We start from the raw sequence: 16,278 nt of genomic DNA, 5'->3' as shown, positions 1-16,278 counted from the left end.
CCAAATATGAAAGCAGTAAGTTTTTGATGTAGAATTTTTTTAAATAAGGAAAAACAGAACACAAATATCCATAATCTCACCCATCTAGAATAAATAATTAATACTGTGATCTATATCCTACCATATCTTATTATATGCATTTATATACCTTCCCTCCTACGAAATAGGATAATAGTGTAACTATTATCAACAAACTATTATTATAATTAGTTGTAAAATTACTAGTAGATGAACTAGAAATAAAATGAACTAGAAATAAAAGAGCAAAAATACGCCTGCATGTAAGTGTATGCAAGTGCTTGCATGCAAGAAAAGAGAAAAAATGGAAAAACTTGAAAGCTGAATAGAAATGCCTCAAAGGTCACAAAATTATTTCTAGGGTACATCAAAATCAACATTTGAACAAACAGTGAATGGAGAATCAAAATGCATTTTAATTTTGTCTTACTAACTTGCCTTTGGCCAAATCATATGGAATCTTCTTAGGAGGTAGGCTTCCTAGTCCTATCAATATTTTTATAGTGTGAAAATAAACGGAATAGGGATAGGATTAAAAATTAAAATAAAACATTGAATGTAGGAAAAAACTTCTTTCCTGTCAGATGGTGATAAAATATCATAATTGATTTTAAGCAAAGTTGTTGATTCAAAAATGTGCTGAATCTCTGTCCTTGAGAATTTAAAAAATAGAACAGGATAAAAGAGATGTTTATTTGCCTAAAGACAGCAGGCTTGACCAGATAATTATTGAATGTCTCTTCTAATCCTTTGACTGATTTTCTATTGGAGCAATCTCAAAGAGGAAATTCTCACCTTTAATTGAGCTCCCACATGAATATAGTTGTAGGATGAAAGGGATTTCTGGAGATGTAGAGAGCGTAGCATTTGTTCTGAACCTCCTTGGAGTAGCTGAAAAATATTTAATTAGAAATAAATTGGCCAGACATACATTGAACCAAACATGAACTTAGTGGTAATCTAGCTTTTATTCATTTTCTGGGCTTAATTCACTTATGTCTTCCTGTTTCTAGCTTTGAAGAAGTTTTGTTTGTTTGTTTTTTTAAACATTCAAGGTAAATGGCTTCAATGTCATCAGTTACAGAGAATGTTATGCAGTCATAAAGAAAATTACTCTGAAAATGTCTCATCTCATTTACAATATAACTGGCATAAAAGCTTCTTGCTTTGAATGCCGTCATTTGTAAAACAGGATCCTATGCTCTGTGGTGGTTGCTTGCTTAGCAGCCTCATTATAGACAGGATATACTTCTGTCTCAGAATTTAGAAAAAGTCAATATTGCTACGGAAGTAAGAAACATCAGCAGACAGTCATATGCTGAATCACACTGGAAACAAACAACTTTTCCTCATCAATCTGTACCTCTCAGGAAAAGAGGACAGCTGGGGAACCATGATTGTAGTATTGGATAAAGATAAATTTTAATACTTTCACCCAAGTGGGAAGAACACTGGGAAAAAGTTACAGGTTATTGAAATAAACAGAACTCTTTTATATTTGGTAGAAAAATAGCTTATTTAAAACATGGCATATTGCCAACAGAACCATAAACACAATATTGACAGTGCTTTTATATAGAGCATGTTTTTGGAAGGTATTATGTTTAAATTCTCTAAATTAAACTGTATGCTTTTGTTTACTTAAAAAGTCTAATTATCAGATTTTAAAAATTGATTTTTAAACTTAATATACCAGAACTTATATATACAAATGAGTAGTGTCTATTAAAGCAGTTACCTAGAAGAAACTGAATTCGACTGAATTGCATTCAATTGTATTGTCACCGTTCAGTTACTTTTTGTTAACCTTGATTTACATTAATTTGGGCTTTAAAAAATTACAATAATATATCATACTTGTTTTCTAAGTGTAAAGACTTGCCAACAGGAAGGCTATTTAAAAGATTTTGCTTTAAAATCTAAAAGCACTCTTGAAAATAAATACTCAAATTTTTTTCTAAACTTGATGGATTAAAAAGGCAATTCTCCCTAGAAGTTATAAATCCGGATTGTTTTTTAAAAGTAATCATATTGCTTTTAGTGTGTATGAGTGAAACAAACTGAATTTGTATTCTGATCTCTAGAACTCCCAAATATGGAAACAACAGCTTCAATTCAAAATAAAACAAAAATTAATTTAACATTTAGAATGTACCATTTCAAAAGCTTTCACAGTCATTAAAGTGTTATCTGTACTGCAAGAAAATATGGGGGATGCTCACCCAAGGCAGTCATCTGGTTGGCTAAGCTCCTGCCAGCTGGGTGGAACAGTCATGTTCATCCAATCTCTTAAGCAGGTAGGGCAGGGCATGTGGTGCGTGCGTGCGTGCGTGCATGCGTGACATGTTACGGGGCCAATGGAGATGAGTGATGCATAGGACAGGGGAAAGCCCAAGACACAAATACTCATTTCCTGCACAACTGGGCAAATGATCAATTATCTGTATAATGGATTACTAACCTGATAGAAAGAATGAAAGCTTCTTTCTCCTGGCTGTTGCACAATCACTCGAGACTAAGAAAAAACACATTAAAATGGTTAACCCGAAAATGTGCCCCTAAAATAAAACAGGAGCCACTTTCTTAGGGAACTGTCAGGCCTCTGAGCCCAAGCCTGCACGTATACGTCCAGATGGCCTGAAGCAACTGAAGAATCACATAAGAAGTGAAAATGGCAGATTCTTGCCTTAACTAATGACATTTGGTGCCGTGACTTGGATTGGGGGAACTCCCTTGGGAGATCAATCCCCTGTCCTCCTGCTCTTTGCTCTGTGAGAAAGACTGACTTACGACCTCAAGTCCTCAGACCAACCAGCCCAAGGAACATCTCACCAATTTAAAATCAGGTAAGCGGCCTCTTTTTACTCTCTTCTCCAACCTCTCTTACTATCCCTCAACCTCTTTCTCCTTTCAATTTCGGCGCCACCCTTCAATCTCCCCCTTCCCTTAATTTCAGTTCCTTTCCTTTTCTGGTAGAGACAGAGGAGACGTGTTTTATCTGTGAACACAAAACTTCAGCACCAGTCACGGATTCGGGAAGACAGTCTTCCCTTGGTGTTTAATCACTGCGGGGACGCCTGCCTGATTATTCACCCACACTCCATTGGTGTCTGATCACTGTGGGGACACTTGCCTTGATCCTTCACCTTGGTGGCAAGCACCACTTTCCTGGGTGGCAAGTACCAACCCCACCCCACTCCCTACCCCCACCCCCCGACCCCGGCCCATGTCTCTACCCTCTCTTTTCTCTGGGCTTGCCTCCTCCACTATGGTCAACCTTCCACCCTCCATTCCTCCTTCTTCTCCCTTAGCCTGTGTTCTCAAGAACTTAAAACCTCTTCAACTCACACCTGACCTAAAACCTAAACACCTTATTTTCTTCTGCAATACCACTTGACCCCAATACAAACTCAACAATGGTTCCAAATAGCCAGAAAACAGCACTTTAAATTTCTCCATCCTACAAGGTCTAGACAATTATTGTCGTACAATGGGCAAATGATCTGAGATGCCTGACGTCCAGGCATTCTTTTACACATCGGTCCCTCCCTAGTCTCTGCTCCCAATGCGACTTGTCCCACATCTTTCTTCTTTCTCTCCTGTCTGTTCCTTTAGTCTCCACCCCAAGCTCTGAGTCCTCTGAATCCTCCCGTTCTACAGGACCTCTTCCCCTCCTCCCCAGGCTGTGCCTTGCCAGGCTGAGCCAGGTCCCAATTCTTCCTCAGCCTGTGCTCTCCCACCCTATAATCCTTTTATCACCTCCCCTCCTCACACCCAATCTGGCTTACAGTTTCGTTCCATGACTAGCCTTCCCCCACCTGCCCAACAATTTCCTCTTAAAGAGGTGGCTGGAGCTAAAGGCATAGTCAAGGTTAATGCTCCTTTTTCTTTATCCGACCTCTCCCAAATCAGTTAAATATCCTAAAGACCCCCATGGATTGTATACTCATCTAAGAATGAGTCTTCTCTATGGGGTTTCCCCTGCAATTCTTTGATAATTCTTTTTATTGCTTAAAACAGAGGTCCCTAAAACTTTCTGAAGAATGAAGCTATTTTGATTTTTTTAACCTGGAGCCTAAAGATGGAATTTGGTGGTTGGGGGTGGGGTAAGAATTAGAAGTGGGGAGAATAGGAAGGAATGCTTAGGGAGGAATATTCTCAACATTCCTTTCCCCAGGGTCTGCTGGCATTTCAAAGAGCAATGCCTTATATCCTGTAATAAAAGTCAGTTGAGCAAGATCAATCCATAGAGACCTCTGCCTTAGATGGTTCCAAAAATACTGCTGTTAGGAGAGGGTTCAAAATATGAGTTCATTCAAAAGGATCCTTTTGATTGAATATGTATTACACATAAAGTGAACTGATGAAACATTCTGGAAAAAGGACTGATAATAATACCTGGCATTTCCTGTCCTTTTTCAACTGACTCTGATAATACATTTATTTCCTTAACAGTCCGACTTCAATATAACAAACAAAAATAAAGATTATACTTCATTATATGGCCATAAAGGATGCTATGGCCTAACTGGGATAGGAAACCCTTAACTGAGAAAACCTGTCGGCTTAGATCTGTGTGAATTCAAGGTGGAGACTTGATTTTATAAAGCACAAGCTTAACTGTAAAAATGAACTCTATGTATTCTCTTGCAGTCATGTCCACTGATAATCAAGATTAGTTAAGACACAACCAGCTGGGTGCAGCAGCTCATGCCTGTAATCCCAGCACTTTGGGAGACTGAAGCAGGAGGGCTGCTTGAGCCTAAGAGTTTGAGACCAGCCTGGGCAACACAGGGAGACCCCATCTCTACAAAATAAAAAAAAAAATTGCTGGGTATGGTGGGCCATGCCTGTGGTCCCAGCTACTCAGGAGGCTGAGGTGGGAGGATTGCTTGAGCCTGGGGGGTTGAGGCTGCAGTGAGCCATGTTCATGCTACTGCACTCCAGCCTGGATGACAGAGTGAGACCCTGTCTCAAAAAACACAAAACCAAACCAGACACAACCTCTCTGGTGGTCCCAAGAAGAAAATTCTAATTGGAATCCTCTAGAAATTGGGCTGATTTTAAGTTTTTACTGACCAAATACAGTTCGCTTCATAATTAGGATGTAAGATCACAAAATACATATATGTTACTATAAAGCAATGAACAAATAGAAACTAGAAGAAAATGAGATATCAAATTAATTAAAATTAAAATGTATAGAAGATGGTGATGTATAAAAAGGCTAGAACTGATTAGTCTTAGATTGACTTTCGGTTAAACCTTACCCAGAAGCTGGCACACACTCATACCTGTGCCCCCACCCATTCACACGCATAGCTAAATCTATCTACAAAGTCCACAACTTTTTCCAACTTGACAGTGTAAGTGCTAAGAAGAGAAGACAAAAGGAGAATATCTTATCATAAAAAGCTAATGAAGAAGGGAGAATAGGATTTAAAGCTATTTTGAGTCAATAAAATAAATTCTATAAATATAATTTGTTTAAACATTCAGCACTTAAACATTACCCTCAGAAATTAAGCATATTTTACCTTTTCTAGTAAGTAGTTATTGATATGCCCACCAATAGGGTCACCCTTGAAGTCAAAGTTGATATCCATGTATTTTCCAAACCTGCTTGAGTTGTCATTACGGTTGGTTTTGGCATTTCCAAAAGCTTCCAAAACACAGTTGGACTTAAGCAACATATTCTTCACTCTTTTAACACAGATAAATGAAAGTCATTATAAAAACTTATAGAGACTAGAATTTTTTAAAAACTGGATTTTGCTAAACCACATACAAATATTTATACAAAGATGCTAACTCCAGCATTGTTTGCAATATCAAAAAAAACCAAACAAATTAATGTCCACCAATAGGGATAAAAATAAATTTTTGTTTCCCAATATAATGAAATACTATACAGGTGCTAAAAAGAATGAGGTACATCAATATGTACTCACATGGAAATGTCCAGCATATATTAATGAATATAAAATCAAGTTGTCAAATAACATGCATTGCAGGATCCTTGTGTGTGTATGTGTATGTTCACGTGTGTGTGTGTGTGCATACACATGTATCAGCAAATGCTTAAAAATCTGGAGGGATCAGCACACCTTACTATGGTTATCTAGACAGAAGACTGATAGAATGGGCAAGGTAGGATTTCAGGGAACTTTTACATCTTCAACTTAATTCTGTAATTTTTGTTTTTCATTTTATAAATGTACATATTTTATCTACATAAAGAAAATTTTTAAAAAGATGTGTTCTGAAAAGGGAAAGAATAGGTGATACAGAAAATGATACAATTTTTAAGGCACTTGCTTATAAAACCTGGAATTGTGACATTTTATTGTACTTAGTTATACATCATAAATTTAATCTTCACTAGTTCAGAAATTGCTCATTATTTTCTTTGAAGCTGTATGGAATTTCTCCTTTGTACCAGCCATTTAATGCATTCTTTATTCGACGAATGCTAACTTTCTATACAGCAGTCCCTCCCAATGGATACATTTTAAACTTCATGCTATATCCTTGTTTTCATTCCACTGATAAAATTCCTCTTATACAGGCATACCTGCAGAAATAACTTTGGCCTCTGAAATAACTTGATGTAGAAGATCTACTGTTACTCCCGCTAATACTGGAGAGTTCAACCTTATCGCCTCATAAATGAAAGCATATTTTAAAAATATGTGTGTGTGGGGTAACTGCTTGTGATAAGATATGTTTGTGAAAGACTAGTAAATTTATATATGCCTTACTCTACTATTGTAGGTGTGAAATTAATTTATTTCTCATCTAGTTGCTCTCCTGAGCTCCTAAGGAAATTACGAAAATTTACACATATCCCTGTCCTTGTCAAACTAGATTGTAAAGTCAGAGTAAGAAGGAGGGATATGTTACAATTAAGAAAAATGCCTCTCCTGGCCCAGCAATGCAGCCCAATATGATGAAAAGAAGAAAGGCCACGCAGGGTAGTGAAGTGTAAGTTCTCTTCTTTTACATCAACCCAATATCCTTTCTTCCTATTTATAAAACTGAAGATTGTTATGTGTAGATGAGGTGGGACTCTTTACTAAATTAGTACTGAGCTTTGAAGTAACCAATTAGGAAAACAGTTTCTCTCTTCAAAAAGGCTGCACCACATAAGAAAGTGAGTCTTGTTGCTTTATAGCTATCATCCATTCATCCCTTAAGTATTTGTTAAGCAAATACTATGTGCCAGCTGCTCCCCTAAATGCTGGGCCCCAGACAGTAGAGATCAGCTTTATTACTCATCTTCCCATGAGCAATAGCACAGTATGGCATGAAATCCTTTTAGAAAATGAATCTTGTTCGGCCGGGCGTGGTGGCACATGCCTGTAATCCTAGCACTTTGGGAGACCGAGGCGGATGGGTCACGAGGTCAGGAGATCGAGACCACAGTGAAACCCCGTCTCTACTAAAAACACGAAAAAATTAGCCGGGCGCAGTGGCCGGTGCCTGTAGTCCCAGCTACTCAGGAAGCTGAGGCAGGAGAATGGCATGAACCCGGGAGGCGGAGCTTGCAGTGAGCTGAGATCGCGCCACTGCACTCCAGCCTGGGCCACAGAGCGAGACTCCATCTCAAAAAAAGAAAAAAAGAAAATGAATCTTGTTCAGAAATTCCACTGTCAGTGGGTTCTGAATGTTGTAATGATGATGATGGGAAGGCATGGGTCTGCCTTCCAGAGTCCCACTTCTCTCAGAACAGTTTTTTAAAAACCCTGATGTGGTGCAAAGAGCAAGGAACCTGTGAGAGTTTGAACAATAAAACCTACCAGTGTAAATTATAACAGCTCTGCTGACCACATTTAAGTCAACAGTAATAAACCAGGATGGGACCACTTTCAACTGTTTCAGAGTAATGATTCTTTTGGTCTCATAATTAGGTAAAGCTTACCATAGTATTATTTTTCTATTAAAAACAAATCTAGAAATGGATACAGTGAAATAAATAAAAGTACAGAGACAATATGCACTTAAGAGAATCAAAGTAGCTTAATCATCAAAAAATGCTCAGCCCATAGGTTTAGACCCCCAAAATGCTCAACTCCTAGAGTTTAGGTCTAGCCAAGTCCATAGAGAAAACAGAGTGCTAAGAATTCCTCCCCATTATTAGAGTGCTCTTACCTTTCAACCTCTGCTCTCTGACTGGGGTTGGTGATGGCCGCAATATACTGCATAATGTACTTACTGGCTTCCGTTTTACCAGCTCCACTTTCCCCTGGGGGGAAAAATTGTTCAGGGCTTAACATAATAATTTAAACCAAGAGTAAGCTAATTTTTAATAGAATAATTTAAAAATCTGATACTGGTGATGCATTTAAAATCCCACATGTTGCACTGTTTCATTTTTTTGCTTTTTTGAGTTATTTCGTCCTGCCTTGATATGGTTAGTGGTTCTAACAGACCTGAATATGATGAAGAAAATAAAACTATTATAAAACTAAAATAATGAGTAGACTACAAATAAAGATTTACTTAGGAAAAAGGTACTGATGTGGTAAACTAAGACTAAAGTTTTAGTACTTGGTAGGGACTCATAAGTCTAGCACAAATGAAATAAGGTAGTGAGTCAAACAGTGGTTACAACTAAATTCATATAATCTTATTTTCTATAAGAGAATTTCTTTTAATCTTAAAGGGGACAAAATAATTCGTCTAAAAAATTAAGGTTAGAGTAATTTTAGTGAATAAACAAAACAGCAAGCTCCAGACACAAGGTATCATAGAAAAAGCATGACAATTGGGATAATGCTGGGGGATGGGGAAAAAGGAACCAATTTTGAAGTATCTTCGAAATGTTAAATGCTTATGCCTTCTGACTCAAAAATTCCACTGGTAGAAATTTCTCCTAAGGAAATACTAAAAAATACTAACATAACCAAATAATAATAATGTTCAAAGGTTTTAAAACATTTCTATAGACTGTACTGTAAGTCATGGCTAAAATCTGGAAATTATATATCCATCAGTAGATAACTGGATAAATTATGATTCAATTATTTAAATTGAATACTATACAATTATTAAAAAGAATGCACTAGCTCTATAGAAACACCAATGAAAAGATATTTACTATATATTATTAAATGGAAAAATTAGTTATATAACAGACATAATTCTCTATATATAATTATATATTTATAATATAATTACACATGCAATTATGACTGTATTTGTTTGCACATCCAGAGAAAATGTATAAAAGGATAAACACTAAACTGTTAACAGCTGTTACTGCTGGAATTTTGGGAAGAATAAGGCACTCAAGGCAAAGAAACGTTTTGCTTTTACTCCACACACTCATATAATTGTTTTTATTCTCCCCTTTAAAACCCAGTAATACTGTTTTTGTGATTTGTTTTAAATAAAACATAGTCCTAGGATATAATTTTCTAACTCCAACACTAAGTTACTTAACTCCTCTGACCTTTAATATTCTTATCTATAAAGTAGAAAAATAACTGTTCTACATACCAGAGAGTTGTTTTGCTCACCAAAATGGAATAATGATTATAAAAGTGTTTCTAAAAGCATAAAACCACCAGTGCAAATGTGAGGTATTATTAGCACCTGAAGAAATTCCCACAATTTGGGAGAGGCCATCCTGGGTCAGTGAACAGATATTTTTCCTGTCCCCATTTCACTACATAAGGGTCCTTGAAGGGCTCCCCTTAACGTAGGCAGTTTGGCTCCAGTCCTCAAACATGTGAGGTGTGTACCCTATCTCGTGCCTATCTCCCCCCTTGTTGGGCTTCAATAACTCAGCCCCTCAGCTCTGAAAGCTTATTTTTGGCCCCCACGCCTCAGTAGGTCCCTCAACACTAGTTCCCAAGCACCAGTCTGATTTTGAGTTGATTCTTCCTTTTCACACCTCAATATTTCATTTTCGTTGGTTTCATTTTGCTATTTAAAATAATTTTGTTACATTTTATCCAGACTTTTATGTGTTTGAGATGGAAACATTTTTCATGTCAGCTCAATCCAACAAATTGGCCAGAAGTCATCCAAGTGTAATATGTATTCATAAATGAACCAAGATTAGAGGATGATCAGAAATGATATAAATAATTTGGTATTTAACGTTCATCAGTTTTCTCTCTCCTATAGAATTGCTCAGGCTTCTACCTTTAAAAAAATATTTAATCAATTGTTTGGATTCTTGAGTATCAAACAAATTAAACACATTGTGACTTTGGAAATACAGGGGATCCCCTCCAATTACCTGATATCACAATACAAGTGTCTTTTGATCGCCTCTTCATAGCCTTGTAAGCAGCATCCGCAATAGCAAAAAGGTGAGGCGGTCTCTCATACAGCTCACGGCCTTTATACTGCTCAATTGTGTCTCTTCCATAGATGTTCAACAACTTGTAAGGGTTCACAGAAACGACGACTTCTCCAATGAACGTATAGATGCGCCCTTTTTCAAATCTGTACAGAAGCAAAAGAAAAGGAAGACGTAGCTGTGGTTACAGAGAAATGATGTATCTGTCCTGTGAGTCTCTTATTTCCAAGGAAGTCCAAATATCCTAGGAATGATTTCTGAACTGACGTTTCATTGGCTCTGAGTTAACTTGTAGAGAATGTTTGAGGCTGTGCCCCTTCAGATGCCATTGGTAGAAAAGACCAGTAGGGGTTAAAAGCCAGGCAAGAAGGAAGAATTTAACTTGTTGGAGGCTGGGATTTCCTGTTTCCAAAATACAGAAGGGTAAGAAGATGAAAAAGCTAAAAAGGGTTGAAGACAATCTCAGAGCTCTAGGAGGAAAAGAAATAGAAGTTAAAGTAGATCTTGAAATCCACCTAGTCAGATTTTCAATTATAAAGAGGACTGTCATATACATTTATTTTTTTCTTCCTCTTGAACCTCACTAAAATGTTAGTAAATTAATATAAACAGTAAAATCCATAACAGAGAGAATGGTGGAGGAGACACTTCTGCTCTAAATCAAACTTATTTTTTTATGACTGCCTAAAGTTTCATGGTGTCGATATATCATTATATATTCAACGATTCCTGTTCCTTCCTGCTTTCTATGAACAATACTGCAGAAAACGCTCTTGGTACATAATCTTACAGATTGGTGCTTTTACTTCTGTGGTATAGATTCTCAGGAATGGGACAGCTGGTTGAAAGGCATGTGTATTTTTAAAGTATATATAATATGATTCTACCTTTTCCCCATAAAATAGGGTTAAAAATCTAATCATACGTATTTGTATCTGTACATAGATATATTTTATAAATGAGTACATAAGTGTGAAAAAATATACACAAATACATGTTATATTTTATGCATCATTTTATACACACAGTAGGGTTATGTGGAAGGAGAGAAATAAAGAGGAAGGCCACATGGGCAGGTGAGAAGAGGCCACAGGACAAAAAAAAAAAAAAGAATACAAAGCTTGAGTAGGTATGCTATGACTGCAATTGTGCCACTTTATGTGTCTATTTAAGAAAATTTTTAAATATAAAATTTAGAAAACCCATATATGTCCACTGTTTTTACACAGTAATCCACACATAGAAACACATGTGGCCCAGAGCTTAGATGTTTCCACATAACAAGTGGTTACCACCAACATGCTCTACCAGCTGAGAGATACTGGTAGACATCTCTCTCACATCCAAGAACTGAACAAAGGGTGTGCCCTGACAGGCAAAATGCTGGTTCACAGACAGCATGTCTCTAAGCACGCTTGCTTCATGGCTGGTGGAGCAGGAGAAATAACTAACCATTTGGGACCAAAAAGCAAGAACCTTAAATTTCCTTTAAGCTGGAATGAAGGCTGTTGGCTATAATTAGGAATGGAAACAAACAGATGTTGATAATTTCAACAATAAATTCAAACCAAGATTTTTATCAAGTATTTAGAGTATTTTAACAGTTATTAACTACTTCAAGGTTTTCAGTGCATTTTTCTACTATGGGTTTTCTATGTATCCTCTCAGTTGTTAGGAAGTTTACATGGCAGCTAAAAGCACTGATTTCCAGTCCTTCACATCTGGGTTTGAATGCTCACATTGCAAACTCAATAGCAGTGATACCTTGTGAAAGCTACTTAACCTCCATGTGTTTCAGCTTATTCATCTGTAAAATGGTCATAATTATACCGCTCTACCCTCGGACATTGAATAAGTACTTTTTAAAAAAGATCATTAATAGTATGCTTCTGATTATGTTATGCATAAGGGAGATTTTTAAATAACATTTTTGTTTTATAAACATTGCTACTGAAATCACAACAATCCTTACACATGAGGAATGAATGAATTCAATTATCATAATCCAATTCTCTGGCCAGACGCAGTGGCTCTTGCCTATAATCCCAGCACTCTGGGAGGCCAAGGCAGGTGGATTACTTGAGGCCAGGAGTTTGAGACCAGCCTGGGCAACATGGTGAAACTCCATCTCTACCAAAAATACAAAATTAGCTCGGTGTGGTGGTGCACACTTATAATCCTAGCTACTTGGGAGGCTGAGGTGGGAGGATCGGTTGAACCTGGGAGGCGGAGGTTGCAGTGAGGCAAGATCGCACCACTGCACTGCAGCCTGGGCAGCAGAGTGAGACTCCATCTTAAAAAAAAAAAAATCCAATTCCCTGACTCAGCTGTCAGTCAACTACAAGTCACAAGCAAAATATCTATATAACAACTGTTCAAAGACTCGTGAAAATAAGCTAAGATTCACTACGCAAGTTTTTCTGGCTTAACCTGCAAATTTGCAGTACATGCTCAAGTATCTCCAAGGAAAAGAATCAAAAGGGCACGATTGTTTAGTTTTGAATAAGCACTGTCCAAACAAAAAAAAAAAAATGAAGAAAAGCAGCAGAAGAATGTCTCATGAGCCGGGAACTCTGCAACTAAGAGACACAGCAAATTATGTATGAGATTAGACTATTTTAAGATTCCATGTTGGTCCAATGATGTACCTTCTTTTTCACTGGATAATTTTTAGAGCCACTAATAGATCATTATGCTCTAAAATAATATTTTATTACAAATAAAATATTTTCTATTAACCTATAGGCACCATGTATAAAATAATTAAATGGCTGGGCATAGTGGCACATGCTTGCAGACCCAGCTATTTGAGATGCTGAGGCAGAAGGATCACTTGAGCCCAGGAGTTTGGGTCCAGCCTGGACAACACAGCAAGATCTCATGTCTTAAGAAAATAATTGAATGCATAACTATTAACTCAAAGATAGTGGCAAATATTAACAGAATATGATATTAAATACAATGCTTCAGCAATTCACAAAACGTGAGAAGCTCATTTTACTTGAAATTCTAAGTTTGGTTATCAAATACAAAACTTTCAATTTGGTTGGGTCTTAAAAATCACCACTAGGTGGTGCCAATATACACCTTAACAGCAACTCAAATTTCAGTTTGCATTGGAAAGCCATAGGGTAGTAAGCAAGCACTAAAGTAATATAGTCGCTTACTCTGTTTGCCTCCAGGAAGAACTACTAATTATCGTAGATGACAAATAGGATGTTATCATCTCTTACAAGAGACCAAGGAAGGTGTTCCTATGACTTCTGTGTGCAAACCTTTCATGACAAACTTTTATAATTATTCAGTATCTACTTTGTGCCAGATACCGGGTCAAACCCTGGGAATTAAAAAAGGAGTAGAGAACAGGAAAGCATTGTACATAAATAACAACAATATAGTGTGATAGGTAAGGTAATAAAAGCATGTACTGTAGTGACAAAGATTATCCCAATAAACTACCTTCAGTGAGGAACACTAAGAGTAAGAGCATACAGGGTCTGGCCTCCGGGTTTCTGTTGACTTCCGTCTACCAACAACACTTCCACCCACCAAAACCTCCCCTACCACTTCTCTCTGTCTCTGTTACTCTTGTTCTCATTAATGAGCTAATTACAGTTCCCAAGAGTGCCATGTCTTCATGGTTTTGCCCATGGAGTTCATTCTGCCTCACACACCTTTTCCTGGTTCCTTCTTCCCCATGTGCTTGCCAGATTCCCTCTCCTTCTCCAAAAGTCTAAGCACTAGGTCCTCTATGGAGTCACTCTTAATACTCTACCTCCAACGTCAGTTTTATGGTCTTTGCTCTGTTACCTTTTTTTTTTTTCCTTTTTAGAACTTCCTAAATGGTTAACATAAATTAATAGCAATTGATTTTTTAAACTAGTAAGTTTAAAAATATTTATTAAAAGGGACATACATTTTCACTGGCTTTTAAGTGAAACAAAGAGGTTCTAAAAAGTTCTGAATTAGTGAGTAGTAATGGATAAAATATAAAGGTATAATAATGACATTGGCAAACAATAGTTCACTGTAAAGGAATTCTGAAACCTTTTTTTTAAAGTAGCTTGTAAATTTGCATGTGCCACTTATATATAGGACAATCTATAGTAGGAAGTCAAGATGAGAGGGGCTCCTTCAGATCAGTCACAGGCAGACTACATGCACAACCCCACAAAAAAGGAAGATACTGTGGGGAGGGGTGGGATATGGAGAACCGGAAGGTGGTTGGCCCAGTCAGAGTAGAAGGCTGTGTTACGGAATGCTGGGGAACAGTTGGAAATGTACATGGGGGTCAGATTTGATATGACATGAAAACCAGGCTTAGGGAGTTTACATTTGAGGGAGTTTACATTTGATGTGACTGGAAACAAGGAATCAGTGAAGACTTTTCTAGTTAAAGACATCAATAAGGTGCTCAGTGGGGGGAATGATAGGAGAAATGAGGAAAGGAAAATTGGAGTTGTTTCACGGGGAAACTGGACAGAATCTTAAAACCTACTGAACATAAGGGACAAAAATATATTTGAGTTAGGCAGAAGAGAAAAAGGAATTTATTTCAGATGACCATATCTCAAATGTACTCCTGAAGCGTCTAAGTTAGATTCACCCACTAACAGAATTCAGTGTTATCCTTGGTTGACTTCTTGAAATATATGGAACCACTTATAATCAGGAAGAAAATTCTCTGTGAATGGTCTACTAGGTATGGTATTAACAAAACCTTATTCGTAAGTATTATTCATTTACTTGAGGAGGAACGTACACTTTCTGAATAGGTGTTGCTTAATCACACTCATTTAGCCTGTCTTCCTTCCTTTTTGAATTTAAATGGAATCTTAAGTTACCATGAACGTTCCTATTTCTCAGGAGAGGTGTCCATCTACCCATGCCATTTTTTTTGGCCTTTCACTATCTCCTTAGACAACTCCAATTTAGGTTCCACTCCTGCACTTCAATAAACCTTGACCAAACTTCCCAAATTGCTAAATTCACTGGTTGCTTTTCTATGCTCATCTTACTTAATTTCTCAGTATTCGACACTGACTCCCATTTCCTCAACACACTCTTCTACTGGCTTCTTTGAGCCACGTTCTCTTCATTTTCCTTCTGCTTCTCTGGTTTTCCTTCTCAGTCTCCTTTGCTGACTCCTCTTTTTCTGCTGATCTCTAAATATTCCAGTTCTCTAGGGTTGAGTCTAGTATCACTTCAAATACCATTCAAGGGTCTTCCATTTAAGGAGGATAAAGTAATGATATCTTGGCCCCCTTTCTACCCTCAGAAAATCAACAAGAATAACAAAAACAGACAAAGACATCGCCTACGATGAAACAAAAAACTAGCCACAACTCTGAACCACAATCTAGGAAGAAAGATTGTGAAAAGCTATGAAAACTAGACCTAGTTGAGGCAGGTTGCTAAGACTGAATATATGCCTCTCCAAATCTCTGGCACTGGAGTAGAGTTCTCCAGAAGTAGGTTGCAGTTCCTGAGTAGCCAAACCAAAAGTCTTGCTAAGAATGTCAGGGTCTCAGTATGCAGGTGGCTTTGGAACAAAATAAGTCCCATTTGACACTTCTAAGTATATGTAAGGTGAGGTTAAATGAAGAAATAACTAGAAATTCCTTTTTTAAAAAAAAACAGGCTGTCATAGTGGTGAGGCAAAAGAGAAAAAGTGCAGTGGCTCTGCAGCAGATGATCTTGATAAATGAAAAGAGGCAATGCTAAATCACCTCCCAGAAGTCTCAGACATACCTAGGGAACTTGCTTTCTAGTTAGGCAATCTTCTTGCCATTTCAGGGCAGACAGTTGGTGAGACAGGGAATGAGCAGCAGACCACCAAACTCAGTGCATTTTATCTTTCAACCCAGAATGAACCATACCTACTCAAAGATGACAATCATTAGGCCGGGCGCGCTGGCTCACGCCTGTAACCCTAGCATTTTGGGAGG

General features: G+C 37.4%; 1 protein-coding gene across 9 annotated transcripts in view; it reads right to left on the bottom strand.

Moving 5' to 3' along the window:
• Nucleotides 1–16,278, bottom strand: part of MYO1D (myosin ID) — a 383,024-nt gene that overhangs the window by 277,375 nt on the left and 89,371 nt on the right. For all 9 annotated transcript variants that reach the window (XR_008621644.2, XM_055101291.2, XM_063599124.1 and 6 more), the window contains exons 2-6: nucleotides 10,268–10,476; nucleotides 8,170–8,263; nucleotides 5,556–5,721; nucleotides 2,480–2,533; nucleotides 814–909 (exon numbers count right to left, since the gene is read on the bottom strand). Coding sequence is in view for 8 of the 9 variants with exons in the window: in XM_055101291.2 (XP_054957266.1) it covers nucleotides 814–909; nucleotides 2,480–2,533; nucleotides 5,556–5,721; nucleotides 8,170–8,263; nucleotides 10,268–10,476 (619 nt within the window). In the remaining variant the exon portion in view is untranslated. The remainder of the gene's footprint in view (nucleotides 1–813; nucleotides 910–2,479; nucleotides 2,534–5,555; nucleotides 5,722–8,169; nucleotides 8,264–10,267; nucleotides 10,477–16,278) is intronic.

The sequence above is a fragment of the Pan paniscus genome, chromosome 19 (assembly GCF_029289425.2).
Source record: "Pan paniscus chromosome 19, NHGRI_mPanPan1-v2.0_pri, whole genome shotgun sequence".
In the NCBI taxonomy this organism is placed as follows: Eukaryota; Metazoa; Chordata; class Mammalia; order Primates; family Hominidae; genus Pan; species Pan paniscus.
The sequence above is the reverse complement of the archived record's forward strand: the minus strand, read 5'-3'. Positions and strand labels throughout refer to the sequence as shown.